Source organism: Sciurus vulgaris, assembly GCF_902686455.1.
Source record: "Sciurus vulgaris genome assembly, chromosome: 3".
In the NCBI taxonomy this organism is placed as follows: Eukaryota; Metazoa; Chordata; class Mammalia; order Rodentia; family Sciuridae; genus Sciurus; species Sciurus vulgaris.
This window is the reverse complement of record NC_136463.1, coordinates 162,105,759-162,128,648: the sequence shown is the minus strand read 5'-3', so window position 1 is coordinate 162,128,648 and position 22,890 is coordinate 162,105,759. Positions and strand designations below refer to the sequence as shown.

The window sequence follows — 22,890 nt, the reverse complement described above, 5'->3', positions numbered from 1 at the left end:
TGTTTTAACAAGCCTTGTAAGTGATTGCAATAGACACTGAAATTGGAGAATTGCTAGATTAGAATATAGGATTCCTGGTCACTTGAACCAGGCTGTCCCTTTTTCAAAACTGAGATTCATTATTTTAGTTAACCATGTGCAACTACTCACAGGATACAGTCAAAGATGATACAGAGAACTTATTGATACAAACCCATTATTCCTACAAAATAGTTCAAGATCAAGTGTAACTAGGAGTTCAGAATTATCTAGAAAGATTTTCAAATATACCAGTGCCTGAGCCCATCTTCAACAATTCTGATTTAATTGGTCTGGGATCTGGCCTGGGCACGTGTCTTTTTATAAAAGCTCCTCAAAAATTCTACATGCAGCCAAGATTGAACATCTCTTTTTCCTCTCAAATTATCAATGGCTTTCAAGAAAATGATGGCCATTGCCTATTGTTGCATTCTTAATGAGGGCAGTCATGACAAGCTGGGCTCATTAACATGTGTTGTATTATTCATTGACATAATTCAGCTAATAACTTTAAAAGCAAATTATTTTCAAAATAAAAGGCAAAAAAACCCTTACTTCTAAATATGTATGTACATATGTACATGAGTCCACACATATTCTTTTCTATGCAATTTGCTCCAAATATTATAAAAACAAGATATAGAGTGATGGATTCAGAAGAGCATAGAACTTTTAGTTAGATGATCTACTTTTAGGTTTGGGTTCACTCTTTGGTGACTACTTAAAGCTTCTAAGGGTCAAATTCTCCTCTGCAAAACAGATAGAATAAAGAATTTCATTGGATTAGGTGAGAACTTTTTATGTGAAATACTTGATGAAATGATTTGAACCGTCATTACCACCACAATTACCTCCACCATCACTGTGCATCATCTGAACTGACCCTCCAACAGCCCTGTGGAGCACTAAGAGCAGGAAGCACACTCACACACGGAGGGACTTACACAGACTATAGGGTTATGCTATAGGTTACAAGCCAGTGTTGTAACCACCCCATACCGTAGCGTGATCAGAAGTACCTCATGCCCCACTGAATTTAATTACTAAAATTTCAAAGGTATAGGCGATCCTACTCACCTTTTTAAAAATGTTCATGCCCAGGTCTGAAGAAAGATCAGGTACTGCAGACCTGCGCAGATTGGTCAATGAAACCTTGGAAAAGGCCTCAGGACTAAGAGATTTTTCTTCTTCATTACACTTCATGGTGAGATCCTTAACATGCAAAAAAATAGACAATGATCAAGGACTCAGGGCTGTTATCCAAATATCTTGTTATTGATATGTTGCATTTTTAATAAGAATATGCCTACTTTTTTGATATTTATGAAGTATTGAACATGCGTGTCTGTACTTTCAAAATTCAAATTCTATAACCTCTACTAGTATTTCGTACTAACTTCTGTTTGGAGTTTTTGGCACTGAGGCCATGTAACCCGAGATCCATAATGATGAGAAAATAGAAAATATAAATCTTTTTTACTTTTTTAGTTAAAAAGAATCTTTTTCCATTTAAAATTTATTAAGGGAAATAATTACTTTGGATAGAATATCTACTAGTAAAGCAGAGTATATTTCTTTTCCACTCTGATATTGCTCATGTATACTTTCAGAAAGTGTAGGAAAGAATTTTAAGCCCCACAATTGGAAAACCCTACAAGTCAGATTTTTCTCTATATTGTCAACATACAACATTGATGAGAAAGGGGAAGAGCAAGCATTCAACTTATATTAGGACAATTGTTCATCAAAAAGCAATTTTCATCCGGATGTCACCACATCCAAATACATTCAGTTTATTTATCCAAACATCTATAATAAATAGCGAGACTATATATCAAAAAGCAATATGTCTAATGATGACATGAAATACTGAAAATTTTTGAGTTATACCATAGGGTCAGTCACATTCAGTAAAATGGGAGTGTCCCATATTTTATGATATTGGTAATTGACAGATGACATATCAGAACTCTCTCTTATCCACTTTGATTACCCAGAAGAGCCTATTTTCATTATTCTGGATAAACAGAGACTTACATTACAGTAGTATGTGTAAGAGGTGCACTTTTTCCAATGGTAAACGGAGAACTAAACAGTGGTCAAGAAGTTCAGAGGCGAAAGATGGAAAGGAAAGGACAATGGCAAGAGAGGAATCTACCAATCAAAGAGCACTGGGTGCACAGAAGAAAAAGAGAGAGTGTTATGGCCAAAGTTGCTAGTTGAAATGACAGTGCACAGATGTCTTACTTGGGTTTTGTGAGTGTTCACTAGTGAGGGTGCTGCTGCTACCATGGAGCTACTCCTGGGTCTGGGTAGGAGAGGAATATCTGGCTCCGGAGGCTTCTCTGGCTTCTCTTCCAACATGTGTCGCAGTCTTTGTAAATAGTACATCAGAGACCACTGAGTGCCTTCTTCAGACCAATGGGGCTGGAGTAGGCAGCGGAGAACAGCAACGTCGAAGTAGGTGGCGTAGCGGGATCTTTGGCATGGAGGTATAACCAGAGAGGCCCTGCTCCCAAAGGCAAGAAAGAAGATAATTACACTGGCAGCCAAGCCTTCCAAGGGGCAGCGCAACATGGCTTACAGCTCCACTTTTCTCATTCCTTCATTTATTCATTCGCTTAGCTCTTGTTTGATTTGCTCGAAAGTCCTCCGAACTGGCCTCACTCATTGTGCTTTTGATAAATATTTCCTTGAAACATAAACATTGAAAGAGTTTTGAAGAATGGGTAAAAATTAGCCAGCAAAACTGAGGTTAGGCCGGAAGGTAAATCCACTAGAAGAATGCTTGCAAATGTTTGGATTTTTAAAAATCATGAGTTCAAAAAGGGGAGATTTATAAGCAATTGGTTTGTTGGTGAGTAATTTGGGTGGCAGGTAATGATGAGAGTCAGAGCTATAGAAATAGCTGCAGTTCAGGTCATGATGTTTCTTTTATGCTAAGCTATTAGGTTTAACTCCAGTAGAAACAGGAATGGTGTTTGTTCTGTCTACTATACTGAGCTATTTTAATTTCGGTTGTGAAAATATTATGTAAAAGAAAAAGAAACTGCAAATGCTAAACACAATTTTACTATGAGAAAATTAAATCATTTTGAAAATTCTGAAGTTATGTATCCATGTAAGATAGCAAGACAAATTTTTTAAAAAAAACCACAAGTTTCTGCAATTCTATTATTCAGTTTAAACACATGATATATTCATTATTTAATGTTCGACTTACTCCTACTAAAAAATAGTTTTAAGTGATTACTCAGCATAACACAACAACTTAAGCATGCTAGATGCAATGAACTGTATGTATGTGGCTCTCAAAATTTGTATTTTGAAATCCAAACTTCCAAAGATGGTGTTAGAAGATAATGCTTTTGGAAAAGTAAGTCATGAGGGTAGGGTCCTCATGAATAGGATTAATTCCCTTATAAAAGGGACCCCACCTAGCTCTCTTGTTCTCTTTCTATCACATGAGAAAAGAATGAAAAGACAGTCTGCAACAAGAACCCGACTGTGCTGCCACCATGATCTGAGACTTCCAGCTTCCAGAACTGTGAGAAATAAATTTCTGGGTGGATAAGCACCCAGGTTATGGTTCTTTGTTATAGCAACCCAAACTGACTAAGGCATTAGTGGATATGTAGGATTATCCTAGGAAGCATGTGATCCAGTCAGGATGATAGACAATAAATGACAAAATATAAACAGAATTTCTGGGATCCAAGATGACATCTGGAATCTAAAATCTAAGCTTAACAACCAAGGACTTCCTTCTGAGCCATATGATGCAAAGGGAAATTTCTGTACCCTTCTCTCAACTAACAAATGTCACTACCCACTCACGATGACCTCTTACCAAAAATGTAACCACCGAGAGCAAGAAGGAGAGTTTCCTAAATTTCCCAGGCATGTATTTTGAATTGAAGATTTATGGCTCCTCATATGGTTTAGATCTAGAAATGTCCCCTGAAAAACTCATGTTTTGAAAGTATGATCCCCTAAGCATCAAGGTTCAGAGGTGAGGCTTTTAGGTAATGATTAGATTACAAGAATTATAACCTCATCAGTGGATTAATCCATTTGATGGATTAATAATTTGAATAGGCTACTGGGTGATAACTGAAGGCAAGTGGGGTGTGGTTGAAGAGGGCAGGTTACTGGGAGTATAGTCCTTCTTCACTCCTTTCTGGCTATCATGAGCTGAGAAGCTTTCCTCTACCACACTTGCACCATGATGTTCTGTCAGAGTGGTAGTTGGCTGACAATGGACTGTGACCTTTGAAACTATGAGCCCCAAATAAACTTTTCCTCCTTTAAGTTGTTCTTGTCAGGTATTTTTGTCACAGCAATGAAAAGCTAACTAATACAAGTCATTAATATTTCAAGAAATTAATTTAATAGGACACAGCTACTTGCACCTTCTAACTAGAAAAAAAAACTATGGAGTAAATATTTGTATGTGTGGTGAAACTTTTGCTTAACTTCACACATTTGTCAAGAATAATTTAGTCAAATATATTTCTTACTATGTGTTGCAGTAAAAAGTAAAAAAAAAATACAGACCCAGACCACGTCTGGGGCATTGTTATTTCATAATCTTTCTACTTCCCTATTGGAGTATATCATACTTTGTTACTTCGTTCTTATTAACAGAATTGTCTGGTATGTTGAATGACAACTGCCAATACACACAATGGTTTTGAATTTCAATGCTATCTTATAGTTTAATATTCTTGAATATTTTAATTGAAACCAGGAAACTAAGTATAAATTGTAATTCAATCACATAAGGTGCTACAATACTAAATTGTTTAGGTGGGTTGGCAGTCATACTGAAGAAGTTTTCTACAATAGCCTAAATTCTCATATATGTAATACCAGCATTTATCCTTTTTCCAGAAAGCTAGAATACTCTGTAAATATTAGTTTTGTGACAACTTCAAATGCATTCTAGAATCCCACAGATTCCCTATCAACCACTTCTCATCAGCTCTATCTGTGGACACCCCTCTGGTCTTAGTCACCAAACTCTCTCATCAGGTGTATTACAATTACTTCCTACTTTCTTCTCTTATTCCTCCAACCCATCGCTCCAACCTATCCCAATAGGTAATTCAATCGTCCTTAGAATAAATGTGAGCTCTTTACAGAGGTCAACAAAGCCTGTCTTATCTTGATGTGCTTACCATTCCAACCTCATTTTCTATTATATTTGCTCTGATATATCAATTATTAATTTCAGGTCAAATTTACCTTTTTAAAAATAGCCCCTGTTTTAATATCTTCTCAAATTCTCCAGCATACTACTTGTTTCTTTCTGTGACTTTGATTACACTTCCAAGACAAGAACCTTGATTCTCATTTCTACCTGTTTCCTAAGAGGTTTTCCGTATGCTCCCTTCCCCTGACCCCATTCCATTTCTCTTTCTTAATGAAGCATGACCTCCTCTAAGTTTATAATTTATACCTACAATAATGGGAATTCTTCTCTCTTTTTCAGTGCTATACTCTTGCTATAAAGATAAGACAAAGCATGAGGTTGGCTGGCTACCAGCTGTGTAATTTTAGGTCCTCAAGTCTTCATGACAATCATGTGACTTATGAGAGCCTGTGAAAACCATCATTTTCTTGAGAAGCTTTCTGTGATTAAGGCAGACATTAGCAGTTTTACAGAATTATTTCCCCCTTCAGACTAGCTATAGTTATTTACCCTTTACTTTCTGCCCCAATTATTTTGTTACTAAATTAGGTTAGGGAATGCTATAAATTCTTTCAAATCCCTAGAGCACTATTCCACATGAGATGCCAGTGGACCCTCCCATTGGAACCCCAAGGTGGATGGGAAGAAGGGAGGCTGTTAAAAATGCAGACACCCACATTTCACCCCAGACTTCTAAACCAGAATTTCTCAGTTGGGTCCTAGGAATATTTATCTTAAACAGTATCGTTGGGTATTCCTTAAGACTCTAAATAATACTGAATGACAATTGCCCTAGAAAAAAATATAATGCATGATTTCTGCACTTTTAGGTCAACATCCAAAATGATTCCTATTTGGAAACTCCTTAACTGAAATGATGTGTTGACAATTTCATTCTTCAGGGCACCAGACGACAAAACTTATATCTTTCTTTACATACCAAGATTATTTGACTGAAAATGTTATTAACTGTACAGTTAAGTCCCATAGGCATTAACTACTTTCTAACAAAGATTGTCAGTTCATCTGACGACGAGCTGCAGAATAGCAAGACTCCATGAACTCAAGGCTGTGATCAGAGACAGACTGTGTTATAAACTATGTAATCAAAATTTGCTAAATCAATTCATTTTTCAGTTGTTTAATATTGAAAGAAACTTGATTTGAGACAACAAACTAATTACAACCTTCTGTAGCAAATATTTACAACTTGAAGTAACTCTTTTTAAGGTGTTATTCATGCACTAGATTGTTTTAAAATGTGAGCTGTACTAATTGGAATAGTCACTAAAAAGCAAAAATGATTACTAAATATTTTAATTTCATTTAGGGCAGCATTGTCATATGTAATTAACTGTTCTCTGACTGATAAATAATTTTAATTAACTAACAAACTAATTAACATATGAGATGAAAATTTACATAACTGGATAAAAACTGTATGGGGGAAGCTCATTGTATGAGATGATGGAAGAGTCCTTTCCAACTCTAATATTCTATGACACTCTTGTTATTTAGTAGAAAAAAAATGAAAAAGTGAAAATTTTATGGAAGAATATGAACACAACTTTTCTTCTAAATGGTACACATAAAAATAATGAAGAGAAGCACACATACAAAAAGTTAATAATGTGTATGTATACCTAGTGCACTTGTGGGTAGATTTTACTTATTTTTCAATATTTTATACATTTAAATAATTATCCATAATAAGCTTCATGCAAAATTATATGCATATACTAAATAACACATTATGATGAAAAGAGATTTTCAAAATGGGTAAGAATTGCTTTCATCTATTTTCCAAGCATCATGGCTTTGGGAAACCAAGTTAATATTAATGAATGCTGGAAGATAATAGTAGAGAGCTTAAATGGTAAATAAGTACTCTGGAAATAACAGAGGATCTGTGGAGGCAGAGAACTGTAGAAATCAGTCTTGACCCTATGCAGAATTTAATGAAGCATAAATTAAATCTATGCATATGGTAATTAAAGATGAAATCTCACATTAATTTTTAAAACTAGCTACCTGTTCACTGACTGCAGTGTGCAGGGAAGAGTGATGCTCAGTTCAGTCAAGGTCAAAGCAAAAGACATGGGTGAATTGAATTTGTCTGATACAAGCAAACAGCTTTTGTTGCTAGGATATTTGCACCACTTTGTTATTAAAGTTTTCTCCATTTCTGATTAATATAGGATCTCCCCCAGTGAAGGCACATTACCATTAGCATTTTCTGAAAGGTCTACCTTGTGCATAATAATGCCCATGGCAACCACCCACTAGAGCTAAGCAGAGAAAAGATGTAACTCATTTTTTCAAAGTGCCCTGATTCATGTCTAATTTACACATGTGGGTGTATACATGCTTTGGGAGATGTGTACATGTGTGTGTGTCAAGAAATGCATATATATGTAGATGCTTGGGTGTAATGTCAGAAAACAAAAAACAAAACAAAACAATGTACTTCTATAAAAAGGAATTTTGGACATTTCATTTGGTTTTGTTTTTACAGGCAAATTAGATTGGACCCATTATAATTTGACTTCTTTCAGAGAAAAGAAACATTTTCTGTTTACATTTGTAAATTTCTAATTCTTACAATGGTTAAGAAAAATTATGTAAGAAAAGTAAGTATTTTACAACCTCAAGGTTTTAAACTGATAAAGGTTTTTATGATTAAAAAAAGTCAGACTCAAACATAGTATAAGAAGAAAGAGATTACTATTATGCTAAATTAAATTTTAAAATTCTAGAATTGTAGTAAAAAGAATTAATGGAGGAGGAATGTTCAATAATTGATACAAAGAAGCAGCAGTCGTAATAATTATAATACATAAATGATGGCGATTTATTTTTATTTTTGTTCGTTGCAGCTGACCTTAAGATCACTCCCAATGATCCCTGCCTTCTGGTATTCACACCCTGTTGTACTCCCCTTCCATACCTTAGCAGGGTTAGTTGGTGTGCTCCATATAAATGGAGAAGTAATAGTATATTCCTTCTGAGACTGGGTTGTACAAGACACTGAAGCTTCCATCTTGGTTGCTCCCTCTCTTTCCCAGGTATTTATTTTAGGAAGAGCCAGCTTGGGAGTCATGTGCAGCCCTTGGAGAAGCCCCAAGGGTAAGGGTATGGCCTCTGAACAAGTCATCTGAGTGGGCTTGATAGCAGATCCTCCATAACAGTCAAGCTTCAGAGGACTTTTTCTCTGGCCAACATCGTGAGACACTCTGAATTACAATCACTTAGCTAAGCTTATTCTGGATTCATGATCTTTATAAACTATGTGAGATAATAAAGTTTTGATGTTGCTGCTGTTTTAAGTTACTAAGATTTGGGATAATTTGTTATGCAGCAATTGTTGATTCCTAACAATTTAGGTGCAAAGATAAAACCTTAAGTTTTGGGAATGGTTGTAAAACCCTGAAGTAGGTGCATCAGTAATGACTTAAGAGGAATACATTTTCTTTTAAAAAGTACAACTTTCCTTGCACAGATGGTGAGTAGAACTGAACTTTGAGGAGACTGGTGGCAAAGGCTTAATGGAAGTAAGGAGGGTGCTACTGGAAACTGGAGGCGAGGCATCCGTGTAATGTGGTGGCAGAAATTTCCTTGCTGTGATGAGGAAGGTTTTTTAAAAATGTGCCTAATAAACCAGGTGATCCAATGAAGAAGATTTCCAAATAAAGTGTCAAAGATACCTTCTGATTTCTTCTTGCTAATTATAACAAGTCAAGAGAAGAGATATGAATGAAAGGGAAAGTTATTAAAGGTTAATCAGAGAGGGCTTGATGACATTGAAAATTATCAGCCTTTCCTGATAGTAAATGATGTTAAAATTATGAAATTACTTTCAAGCAAACAGAACATCTAGTGAGCTGCTGGAATAACAGTCTACAGATAAGGCTAAAGGTAAGCTACTAAGTCATTTGTATAGGCTCACAATGATCTAAGGTCATCTCAGAATATTGCTTCATCAGGCAAAAAGTCCATTGAAAGACTTTGAGAGTAGGATTCAAATCTCTCTCTCTCTCTCTCTCTCTCTCTCTCTCTCTCTCTCTCTCTCTCTCTCTCTCTCTCTCTCTCTCTTTCTCTCTCTCTCATTCTCTTCTGAATCCTGGAGCCCTTAGTGTCAATGGTCTTGCAAATTCCTGAAATACTGTCAGGTCTTGTTCTTGCTGTTTTTGTGCAAAGTTCCTGGCATCCCTTTAGGAGCTCTATTCTCTTCAACAAGCACATCTTCCTGAGGCTCAGCTTCCAAATACAAGTTGGACAAACCACAAGCTTTTGAAATCATTCCTCTCTTTTTTTGTTGTTCCCCCTTCTCTGGGGAACTGGGCAATATCTGTGCCATTGACTATATGCTGTGCTGTGTTGAAATTTCCTCCAACACATTCATTAGCCCATGGCTTTAAAATTCAGCCTCAGTAGAATCTCTGGACATGGACAAAATGTAATCAAAGCTTTGCCAGATTAGAACACAAGTGGTGTAGAGTCCAACTTCAGATAGGTTCCTCGTTTCCCTCTAAAAGCTCAGGTCTACATATCTGTTTGGTACTCTGGTCTACTGAGTACCTGAGTTCCTCTTAAACTCTTCTTAGTAGAATCTAAAGTTTTCCAGTTTTCCTCTCTATAGCATTAAAAATTCTTACTCCAAACCAGATTCAAGCTTTCTGATGCACATGATCAGCTTTCTGATCACTGACACCACTTCTCACTATACAGATTTCTGTTTCAGTTAGTTTTCATGTTACTCTGACAAAATCAACGGAAAGTATGGACACATGATCCCAGCAGGCTCATTCCTTAGATGGCCAACTCCATTTCTCTGGGCCCAAGGTGAGTCAGCACACCATGAGTGGAGGGCCCAGTGGAGGTAAGCTACTCCCCTCATGGCAGTAAAGAGTCAGAGAGAGAGAGTAAATGGTCACAGGAAAGGAACAGCCTTCCAGGGCTTGATGCTGGTGACCCACCACCTCCAGCCACACTTGACATACCTACGCTTAACACCCAGTTATTCCACTGAAATTCAGATGGTATAATTATTCTACAGCTCCCACAATCCAATATTTTTAGCACTGACTACTTCTGCATGAACACAGGAGCTTGGGGGGCCCCCTCATATTCATAGGATAACAGGGAGTAAGCCTACCTCCTCTGTTTACTGAGGCAGGACAATCACATATTCCTGCCCAGCATGAGCAACTAAGCAAAAACGAGTCTCAAATAAATTAATTAATAGATAAATAGATCAATAAATGGCTGGAGATGTGCCTCAGGGTTAGGGTACTTGCCTGAGAAGTGTGAGGCCCTGCAATTAATCATGACAATGCCCTCTCTGCCCACCCCCCCCAACACACACACACACACAAAAACCCTTGAGGAGTTGAGTTCCATCCTTCTTCCCCTTTGTATCATGTGAGGATAGGGCAACAAAATGCTTTGATCTTCAACTGGGGTAAGTTAAGTCCTGCTAGTACATTACCCAGTCTAAGGTATTTTGTTACAGCAGCAAGAAGGGACACATTCATCTGAGAATGCCTCCATTTCTTCTCCCTTACAGGAGGACACTTTGGCAAGTTCTAGGAACCTTGGTTTCCACGTTTTGTCCCTTATCACTCTGAATATAACAACCCATTCTTTTTGGAAATCCAGAGCTTATAATGATTCATCCCTGAGAGGAAGTGTGTGAAAATTATGGTGAAGCCTTCCTCCCTCTTGACTCCCTTGGTGTTAAGACTGTCCTCTACAGTGTCTTAGGGAACAGGGCATTTGGTTAGAGTACCACAGTGGGAGTGAGGTGCTACCACTTTCTTTTGGAAGGAAAAGGAACTGAGTACCTTGAGTGTAGATATGATAAGGTGTTTCAAAGTCCAGAATTATTAGAAGTGTTTTATTTGAAGTGGCAAGTCCTTTGGAGTACTGTACACGTTTTAATTTGTAAAGAGTCTCCATAACCCACAGAAGGAAAAAAAACATCTGCAGTCCTTTTTAATTCTTTCTTATTCTGGTGATGGAAAACCTTCTGGAGGCCCAAAAGGGAGCTGACCACTGGGGGTTAAGGCCAGGCATGACTCGGCCATTTCTTGCTCTGACATCACAAGGAGCCATTGTGAGGCATTTTGAAAGGGCAGGTATATAAGAGGGTGGGCTGCAGCTGGGCTTTTGTCCACAAGTACAGGAAGCTCTTGGTGGTGACCTGTCCGACTCCCAGCTAGTTAGCGTGTTTGGTGGTTGGCGGTTGGTGATTGGTGGCTGTGGTCTTGGGATATTGGTTCTTTGATTTGGGTTTGTTGTTTTGTCTTGTTTTGGTTTTTAATTTTGATTTGTTGTTTTGGCTTGTTATTTTTTTTTTTAAGCTAGCATCCTTAGGTGGTGTTCCTGCTTAGGATGTTTAGCCAGAGTAGTAAGAGTGAGAGTAGGTGTGCCTCACGGCCGGGTCCCAGCACCTGGCGTGAGTGCGCCTTCACAGACCACTACGAGTTCGTGAGGGCCATTGGGCATGGCTCCTATGGCCAGGTGGCCCTGGCCCGCCATCGCCTCACCGGGGCAGAGGTGGCGGTGAAAGTCCTGGAATTGGTGCCGGAGAACATCCCGGTCCTCTCCGAGCCCATCGTGCTGATGACCCTGGAGCATCCCAGTGTGGCCCAGCTCTTCCAGGTTATTGGCACTGAGAAGCACATCTACATGGTGATGGAGCATGCAGGTGGGGAAGAGCTACTGATGCGCATCGCATGTAGCATGCAGGAGGAGGAGGTCCGCAGGGTCTTCAGGCAGGTAGTGTGTGCTGTGGGCTCCTGCCATGACAAGGACATCCTGCACCGCAACCTGAAGCCAGAGAACATCGTGCTGGACGCCAGAGGCCGCATCAAGCTCATCGACTTTGGCGCCACCACCAGGTTCCGGGCCGGGCAGAAGGTGAGGAGGTTCTGGGGGACTGTCCCATACCTGGCCCCCAAAACCATCGTGCAGGAAGAGTACGAGGGTCCCCCAGTGGACGTCTGGAGCCTGGGTGTCATCCTCTACTTCATGTTGACACACACCCTTCCGTTTATGGCACCCACCTCCAGGGAGATACTGGAGCTCATCGTCCAGGCAAGCTACAACATTCCTCTCTCTGTGCCCGTCAAAGCCCGAAGGCTCATCCGCCGCATGCTGACGGTGCAGCCCAAGAAGCGGCCCACGGCCAAGAAAATCTCTCAGCACCCGTGGCCGAAGCAGGGTGAGGACGATTTACTCCCTCCATGGAGGGAGGTAGTCCCCATACACCCAGACCCCGAAATCATGACGCTCGTGCTGGACATGGGTTTGGATCCGTACCAAACCTGGTTATCGCTGGTCCAGAGAAAGTTTGATGCGCCCATGGCCACCTACTTGATTGTCCAGCACCAGAAAAGGCAGGGGATAGGGTGCGTGTTCCTGAGGAAACCTGGGCCTCCCAGGTTTGTGCCTCCCCCACGTACCACCGATCTTTCTGCTTTCCCTGGCTTCCCAAGGAGGAGCAAGAGTGAGCCTGCTTTTCACAATGTCTCCTTGCCCTGTGAGCCTCAGCTTCCCGAGGAGGACAAACAGCCCACACAGGAGGCCACCAGAAGGGCCACTGTGCCCGCTATTCCTCTCGGCTTCCCGCCTGCCAAGGACCCCACTCCCAGCAGAGCTGCCCGCTCTGACTCTGTGTCCTACTTGCCCAAACGCTGGAGGATGCTACTTAGGCTGCTCGGAAGAGGCCACAGAAACTCCTCCCAGGATTCATCTGCAGACAACAGGAAGCGCTGGACTGGGAGGATCGCCACCTGTGTCCGAAAACTCTGCTGCTGCCTGCCACGTGCCACCAATGCGGTTGTTCCAATGGCAGAGAGAAGAGACAGGCCAGACCCATAGGCAGTGTGGCCACGAGCTAGTGGAGAGCTGAGCCCCACAGAACCAGCGCCCAGCGTGAGTCCCCTCTGCCCCCACCTGCCAAAGACACCAGAGACTGTTCTGCCCAGGACACTTCACCTGCCCTGCCCCCTCTGTCCTTTCTCCCATTCTTCTGAGATGTTTCAAATAAATTTGTTTCAGATATATTGTATCATAACATTTTTCTTCCAAGAGTTACAAGAAAAAAAAATAAGGGTTGATTCAAAGAATGAAGGGACCTCAGGTTGAGTGCCACCCAGGCCTCTAAGGCCTGTAACGCTATGTCGCCAGTGTAGGTAGACTCCCCCAGCCTGAGAGTACCTGGGCTCACTCGCCTCCAGCTAGTGTAGAACAGTCCCTTGCTTTGATCTGGTGCACACAGACTCACTCCCCTTGACCTGGAGCAGATGGAGTCAATCTCCTTGAGCCAGTGTACACATGACCTTTAGCTGGTAACCATGGTCAGGAGGAATCCCCCCGAGGTGTGTGGGCATGTGGGTGGCAAGGGTGGGAGAAATTCCACGTGAGAAGGTATGGGAGGCCTCAGGGTATTCTATGGCATCATCCCATGATGCTGTGTGTAGGTGGGTCAGTGGGCAGGGCCAGGCCTGCCTGCAGCGGTGGCTGGGGGCCTCCTTCCCACAACAAATCATAGCTCATGACTGTTGCTAACGGTACTGGACAGGGAGTATACAGGATTTCAGGAGTGCAGGTGTCCATCCACCTGTTGAATTCAATTTTTCATGAAGACGAAGTGCACCAACGTGGACTTGCTCTCACCTTTGGTTTCTATTAATACAGTTTTGTCAATCCAAGTGGGCAGAAGAGAACAGACATGGTCAGGGCTGTCAAAGAGGATGGCTTTGGACACTGTCCCCCTGACATCTCCTCAGGGCTGGCACCTGCAGGTTCTCTGACGGAAGCTTCTTCCTCTTACCCTTAGTGGTCAGAAATGGATCCCTTGTTACAGAGTGCATGTCAGGGTGGTGTAGTTTTCAGTATAGACATCTTTCACCTCCTTGGTTGGGTTTAATGCTACTTTATTGGAAGCTATTGTGAAGCAGAGTGTTCATTTCCTCTGCAGCAGATTCATTATTGGAGTAAAGGAAATGAACTGCTTTATTTGTAGATCTTCAATCCAGCTTCATTGGTAAATTTTTTTTTTTTTTTAATCAGTTCTAGAAGTCTTCTGGTGATTTTTAGGGGAGTCTTTCACATAGAGGATCATGTATTCCTCTTTGTATCCCATTGATTTCCTTCTCTTCCCTGATCACCTATCTCTGCTTTAAAGTTCTGGGTTGAACAGTAGTGGGGAGAGTGGACAGGCTTTCCTTGTTCCTGCTTTAGAGGAAATGCTTTCAGTTTTTCTTCACTGAGAATGATGCTGACCTTTGTTGCGTCACGTAGAGGGTTGAAGATGTTGAGGTTCCTTCTCTCCTTAGTTTTCCTAAGTCTTATGAAAATGAATGAGTGCTGTCGTGGGCGAAGGCATTTCCTGCATCTGTCCATGGAATCCTCTGATTCTTGTCCCGAATTCTGTTTAGGTGGTGAACTTCATTGATTGATTTGCATGAGTCTTCTATTGATATTTCCATTTTTACGTTTCTCTATGACCTTGAGGTGTAACAGTAGTTCGTTTATTTGGTACCTTGGTATTTTACAAGTCTTTTAGAAATAGGAGACCATTGCTAGAAAAGTTTGTCTTAGGACTGCCTTCACACAGTCCCACAGATTCTTATTCGTTATACTTTTGTCCTGATTTGTTTCTAAGGTTCTTATAATTTCTGTACAGACTTTTTTCTGCAATTCTTTTCTCTTTCAAGTGTGTGTAGTGTTTAATGTCCTGTTGTAGGGGCTAGAACTTTTTTTTTGTCATTGGTTTCTAATCGCAATCCATTTTTATCTAACAAATTCAAAGAGGTCCCTGTCCTTATTTGTTTGGGCTAACATTTGCTTTATCCCCTAAACTGTGATATCTTTTATGAATATCCAAAGTGCTGTGAGTAAAAAGTGAATTGTCCAGTCAATACATAAAAAGTTTTATGAATACTTTTAAGGGCCTTTCAATTAATAATCTGTTGGTTATTTTTTCTATTGAATTTTTAATCCAATTGTGTATTTAATTCTCATTTTCCAGAGTTTCCTTTGGTTCCTTTTTACAATCTTTATCACTTCATTAAAAACAATCAAACTTTAAGAATTGAAAATATACTCGGTGTTTCCCTTAAGCACAACTTAAACTAGAAACAGAGTCCGAAAATATCCAAGACCTTAGAAAGTAAGCACACTTCCAGGTAACCTATGGGTCAAAGAAGTTTAAGAGATGGATCAAGTGAATGTTTATTGGGTCACTGGGCAGGAGGAATTTGCAAGACCATATTTGCTTAAGGATATGCACTTCACCAACAAGCCAGGAAGTCCCATGACTGCATGGATTGATGTAGTATTATCACATGACAAAATCCAACACCAGTGGATAAAAATGCCCCAAGTGGGGTGAGAGAGCACTATAAGTTAAATTATATGCCCCAGATCATTTGCTTAAGTTCTAAACCCAACCCTAGGTATAAGTGGTTATTTTTTTTTTTTCTTGAAATGGCTAGATTATGATGTAATTACCTAAGATGGGGTCATAAAGGAGTAGGTGAAGCTCTTGCTTCAGTATGACTTGTGTCCTTATAAGGCAAGCAGGACATGCTGCTCATCGAGTGGCCCTTTTGTCCTTGTGAGGAGAGCAGGATGGCCTGCTGGTTCTCATAGGGAGAGTAGGGCAAGCAGCTCATTCACTCCATCTTATGTCCTGTTAAGGAGAGCCAGGCAAGCTTATCTTTTCTCCTAGTTGATTTTTGAAGTGAAATATTGGACTTTCCAACCCTCTCATTTTAGGAATGTTCTACATCTATTGCTGTGCAGTTCCCCAAAACAATCCTTTAACATGAGCAAAAGAAACAACTGTGCTGTGAACCTGTAGCAGCTTAAGTTCAGCAACATGGAGAATGCTGTTCTTGAACATCTCCAACCCCAACTCCCTCAGCTACCGACATCACAATGGAACACACATGCATTGTGTGTGGAATCAAGGCAGAGGTGGCCTTTGAGGGCCTGTGTGCCTCAGCATGGAGAACAAGGTTTTAGATATATCTGGGGCCATCAGTGTCCCACAGTCTATTTTCAAAGAAAAACATTCTCTTCTGAATTCTGGAGCCCTTAGTGGCAATGCTCAAGCAGTTCAATGTTGCTAGAACATCAGAGAGATGATAGGAGATTGGATTGCTCTTGTCATAGAGTTCCTTCCACATTCATTTGTAATTGCATTGACAAAGAATAATTATATTATATATCAATGGCATACAATGTGATTTTTTTGATGTCCATTTACATTGTGGAATTATTATAGTATGCTAATTAGCAAATCCATCAATTCACATATCTGTCTTTGTGTGCATGTGATAAAAACATTTTACATCAACCCTTTTAGTAATTTTGAAATATTCAATATATTATTATGTATTAAAATAATAAACTACTGCTCTGTGCAAGAAATCACTAAAGCCTATTCCTCCTCTCCTCCTGAAATCTTGTATCCTTCGATCAACATCACCCATTTTCCCAACCAAACCTTGTCCCAGCCCCTGGTAATCACCATTCAACTTTCCACGTCTATGAGTTCAACATTTTTAGTTCCACATATATGTGATTTTTAAGTACTCATTATCACCATTGACCTGGGACGTAAATGAGTGGATAAGCAAAATCAATCCCACTTACACAATCAAGGTTGCTCTCAAATTTCATATTCTCACCCAGCACATGCTTTAAGTTTAAATAAAGATGCAAAGGTAAACACACTCTTTGCATATTATTTTTTAAGTACAACATGGTAGTTTTGGGGTTAAAAACAAAATTGCACTTATAGTGCTCCATGTTTTCAATAATTTGAAGATCTTTTGAAAACACTACACATGCAACTTGATTTGGTGCTAGATGGAGGTAGAGCATTCAAAAATTATCAGATGAAAAGGTAAGCTAGACACTGGGAAGAAATATCTGTGAATCTTTTTTTTTTTTTTTTTTTTTGAGAAAGGATTTATATCCAGATATATAAACAACTCTTAAAATTCAATAATAAGACAACCCAGTTAAAATGTTGGCAAAAGTTTTGAATAGATGCTCCATCAAAGAAGATCTCTGAATAGTTAATAGGCACAGTAAGATATACTTAACATCATTAGTCATTAAGGAAAAGTAAACAAAACCATAGTCAGATCCCGTTTCACAGCCATTTAAATAACTATAATAAAAAAGACAGACAATAACAGATGTTCCCAAGGACATGGAGACACAAACTCTCAGAAGTTGCTGGGAAGATGTTAAATGATGCAACCATTCTAGAAAACAGTTTGGTGGTTTTTTTAATTAAACATGAATTTGCCATATAACCCAACAATTCTACTCAGGACTATCTACCCAATAGAATTGAAAACATAAAGATGTAAGTGAATGTTCATATGAATAATATTCATAATAGACAAAATGTGGAAACAACCAAAATATTCATCAACAGATGAACAAAGAAAATGTGATAGATTCATATAATGGAATATTATTCAGCAATAAAAAGGAATGGATTACAGACCCCGGCACTCATATGAATAAACCTTAAAAACATATGGTAAGTGAAGGAAGTCAGATGCAAAAAAACAGAAACTGTATTATTCTATGTATATTAACAGTCTAGAAATGTAACCCAAAACAGATGGAAAGTATAATAGGTGTGGGAATGGGAGTGATTGTAAGTAGATACAAAGGACATTATTGGGTGATGAAAAGTTTTTAAAATTGGATTGTGGTGATAGGTACACAGTTTTGTAAATTTATAGAAGTCATTAAACTATAAGCTTAAAACAGGTGAATTTTATGGTATAGAAATTATAGTTCAATAAAGCTACTTTTAAATGCCTACTTTTAAAATACTACCCACTAGACTGTAACTTCATTTGGGAGTAGAGACATACAAATGGTCTTAGGGACTCTTGTCCCTTAGGTGAAGTGGCAAATTTCATGAATCCAGGGGTCCATACTTTTGCAGGGTGAAGTTCCTGGTGAAGTGTAAGCAAGTTCACTATGCACACAAAATAAGAGTGGCAGGGTTGGAATGTTTGCAAAGAGCACATTTTATTCTTCCCACATACTTTAGCCTCTTTCAATATAAGGATCTGCTAGAATAAAGTATCCTTATACATTAAAGCAGATCCTTTCACATCTCTGCAACATAATCTTTTGATAGCATCATTGGCATTTCTGCACATAAACATTTAAAATAGCATCTAATTCAGACATCTCATTAAATCAGACATGTCTTCCCACTTCCATCCTGGTTAGCTTAAACGCGAGGCATTCATATCACATTTCTGCAATTAATAATCTAATTATACCTTCGCCAAGAATATGGATATGCAAAGCATGCACATACATATTTTAAAGAACAGAGGCTATGAAAGTAGCTAAAAATGCACATTTAATTTCTGGTAACCAGGAATACATTTTGTCTCTAACATTGCAATCATGTACCTGGAATGAGATGGGCCTCTTTCCTGGGAAGTTTGGGAGGAAAGACTTCCATCAAAGGAGTTTCCTCGGTGGCAGCCCGAAATGGTGGCTTTGGGTGAGATGGAATCTGACTGCAAAGTTTCACAGACCACCTGGAGTCCCTTTTGGAGATGGAAAGAGCATATTAGGGTTTTTTCTTTCTTTCTTTTTTTTTTTTTTTCCCTTCAGATATATCCTCTAGAATCACCACCTATATTACATCCATAGGTTCTTTTCATCAAAACTAATTATAATGTCATAGACAAAGGATTTGGGGTCTAAAAGGAAATGGAAAGAGATTTCTAGAGAGCAGCTCTGTCATTCCAAGCATTAGGCTAAGTACTTTCATATATTTTAATTCATTTTGCCCTTGATTCCTTTCTTTTTCACCTTTATATCCAAAATCAGTAGGAGATTTATGAACCGGACAATTCATCAGATACACTCATACTGAGAACTGAATGGCAGTGTGGGGCTAAAAACCAGCACCAATTTAGCAGGAAGTAATCACATTAAAGCCAGCATGTGGGAATAAAGTGCAAAGTCCCCATTTTTTCATTATTCATCAGAGGGAGATGCAATACATTTTTCAATTGTATATACTAACAATTATTCTGATTTTTAAGTATATACCCAGAAATTTTAATTACACTTAGCTGATAAATTTAATCTGAGATATCGATCCATAGGTTACAGATTAAATTCTTTGCTAAAGTATGAAGACCCTCAAATATCATCATAGTAGTTTAGTCCTTATTCTTTCTATTTTCATACACAAACGAAGCCATCATTTAATCACAATTTATAGAAAAACAAATACAGCTAGAAATTTCATGAAATGAGTCCTCTGAACTCGATCAAATGATCCGTTAGCATGGGTACACTGTATATACGCTGTATGTGTGCTTCACATAAAAATCTGAGTAGGCAGTTAAAGCAGCAGTCAGGTTATAAGGTCCTGGATTTGAAGGGTGGTAGTGGGTATAGAAAATAAAGAGCACATCTTAGTAACATAATGAAAGGAAATACTATGACTCAGCAAGAGATCAGAAGGATTTAGTAGAAACAGTATGAGATTTCCATATTTCACTGTAGTTAAGATAAAAAATTATGACACTTATTATTTTATGCACCATTGAGTTAAAAAAAAAGTACCCTGTTAAATAAATTAGGACACTTGACATTATCAGTGAGGACTTCCATTGTATACTTATTGAAAGAGTTATTTCAGACTTAGGTAGGCATAGTGTTTTATTACCTACCCGTCCTATGTATACATGAAAGGAGTGTATACGTGAAATAAACTGGTGGAGGTATTCCTAACATTTCTTCATATTTAGAATTTTTAACTCAGAGTTATTTATATTTTTTCCAAAGAATAACTTTCTGTGTCGAGATGTGTTATTTTGTAGAAGTGTCATTTCTCAAGAGTGAACCCGATTCCCTCTGACATTCTTGCAAGTCACTAACTCCACTGCTGCAGATTTCAGTGCTAGAAATGACCAAATTCAGGAGGCACAAGATTGACAATCATATTAAGACTGCCACCAGGCAGGGAGATCTTCAGAGGCCAAAGATTGTCGAGTACACTCAATTTCAAAGATGTTAAATGTGAAAAATACATAAACGTTAAAGCATATAAACCAGTGTGAGAAAGTGTTCAGTAAATGGCAGATATACTAGGATACCAACATTTCCAGCTTAGAGAGTAAGAAGGATCATGATATTCCTGATGGTAATACATCTGTTGAAAAGAGGATCCAATTTCTGTGGAAGGCAGCAGGTTGCACTTTGAACATGTTGAAATGAAAGTGAAGGCAGGTCAACTAATGAAATGTTACATTAATAGCAGTATACATTTCCTTGTGGCTTTCATTTCCCTGGCCTTCATTTCTCTCTTACACAAACCCAATGTGACAAATTTTCATTGAATGACATTGTTTTATCTTGCATCTTCTGTTTATGTGGGTAAGTTCCGACTTTTCATTAAACTTCAGATTCTGTAAGGGGAAGGGCTGTATCTTCTCTCTCCTTCCTACTCTCTCCTCTCAACCCCCTGAGACACTATTAAGGCTACATTAGAGTTACCTAATAAACATTACAGGATTCAATAATTGAGAACAAGATGATACTTTATTTAATGTGAGATGAATAATGATAAGAGGGTTACATCCCAGCCAGTGAGATAAAGCACTACTTATCACATGCTAATCACTGAGATAAAACACGAGTCATACAATGTCTTTCTTCAGCACTTCTTCATTTTTGGGAGATGCATAAAATTGATTTTCATACTTGGCTGACAGAAAACCAGAGGCTGTTAAAAGTTTCACATTTAGGAAGGAGGGCTCTGAGCTCAGTAGTATGATTCTAGAACTTAAGTCTCCACAGTACACCATACACCATACCAGAGTTCCTTTTTCCCCCTCTATTGCCATAAACTAACCTCGCGGTGTCTTGTCTCTTGATTTGGTGATTCACAGGTCAGACTCTGACTGTTTACAGGAGAACTTCTCTTGGCTGGGAAGATGAAAGAAATTCCATCACGAATTTTATAAGGTTTTAAGTTCATTTTATTTCATAAATTCTTTTCATTTTCAAGTAAAAAGCCAATTTAATAGATCATTGTCACCTTGAAAGAAGCTGTTTAATAAGACGTGTAAGAGAAATAAGGAATTCAAAAAATCTTAGCACTTCTAGGTTATCAATGACAACATTCATCTCCTTAGTTTAACTCAGATTATGATGCTAAGAAGTTGGCAATACTAAAAATAATAACAGATAACGTCTACCTAGCACTTACTATCCACAAGTTCTGTTCTAGGGATTTTATATATATTGATTAATTTAGCCCTTTCAATAATCCTATAATACTGCTATAGAATCATACTCATTTTACAGATGAAGAAACTAAGGCATGGGAAGTTTAATTTGCCCAAGGTCACTAGACACTTACATGAGGGCTGCAGCCCAGGCTCTCTGATCCCAGAGCCTGCTTTAACCAGCACATTAAGCTGCCCCTAAGGTAACACTCAAATCAGATACGTCTTCACCTTGGGATCAGGATCAGTGGGAAACTAAGATGGCAGTATCTGACTTGAGTGGTGAGTAATCTGGCACTGAGAAGAAAGGGATCTGCCAAGGTCACAGGGTACCACTGCTCTTTCTGGTCATGCTGGCTAAACTAGTCTAATGCCTCTGACGCTGGTGCCATTTCAAGAGCACAGCATCAGGCACAGGGGGAAAAAAAACAACCATGAGCATCATCCAGAAGCAAAGGCAGGGGGAGGTGAAGAGCCCAGATGTTCATGGAGGGGCAAGGTTTCTTAGTGATTTTTGTCTTTGTGTTAGGTAACCATTCGTGGCTGTGGGGGACAGGGGGCACGGTTTCAGTGCTGGGGAATGAACGGAGGCCCTCGTGCGTGTTAGACAGATGCCCTACCACTGAGCTATGTCCCAGCCTCAAGATGAGGCTGGGTGAGAGATGGTAGCTCAGTGACTGAGTACTTGCCTAGCATGTGTGAGGTTTGATCCCCAGATCAGAAAAGAGAAGGAGAGAACCCTAAATCCTAAATCTGAAGTGACTGTCCCATTCATAAAAGACAGTGATAGGAAGACTTAAAAAACATTAAAATCAAGTCTCCTTAACCAACATACTATAAAGATATGGCTTTTTCACTAATAAATTTGTTACACTGGAGCATATTTTATTATTTTTGTCTTATTTCTACTTTTTTTATATTAAAAAAAACTCTTACATCTCTTCTATATTTACTCTCCAATTATTTGAATTCAAAGTAACCTTATTCTATACATAGACTCTGATGCTGATTTCTGGGTATGACACTTTTACTTATTTATTTCTTTGATGTTTGAAACTATGACAGACTGTCACTATTGAGTTTATATTTCCAACATTAATGTTTTGTATACATATAAGTTGTGGAATTAATCTACTTTTATAATTTGAAAAAATTAACTCTCCTTTTGAATGGTTATATTGACCACTAAAAGCATCTTACCAAACATATGAATAACATGGTACTCCTCTCCTTGGTTACACAAATCCTTAACATATACTTTGCAAGACTCTGTTAAGTTATAGAGGTAAATGTATACAAGAACATGCTTAGAATCTTCTTCCATTCATAGAGCTCTTTTACATGCCTAATCCTCCACTGTCTGCA

General features: G+C 38.9%; 1 protein-coding gene across 8 annotated transcripts in view; it reads right to left on the bottom strand.

Annotated features, from left to right (window-relative positions):
- Window positions 1-22,890, bottom strand: part of UNC80 (unc-80 homolog, NALCN channel complex subunit) — a 203,932-nt gene that overhangs the window by 165,521 nt on the left and 15,521 nt on the right. For all 8 annotated transcript variants that reach the window (XM_079134589.1, XM_079134594.1, XM_079134590.1 and 5 more), the window contains exons 6-9: window positions 21,150-21,223; window positions 18,686-18,825; window positions 2,266-2,527; window positions 1,096-1,230 (exon numbers count right to left, since the gene is read on the bottom strand). In XM_079134589.1, coding sequence (XP_078990715.1) covers window positions 1,096-1,230; window positions 2,266-2,527; window positions 18,686-18,825; window positions 21,150-21,223 — 611 coding nt within the window. The remainder of the gene's footprint in view (window positions 1-1,095; window positions 1,231-2,265; window positions 2,528-18,685; window positions 18,826-21,149; window positions 21,224-22,890) is intronic.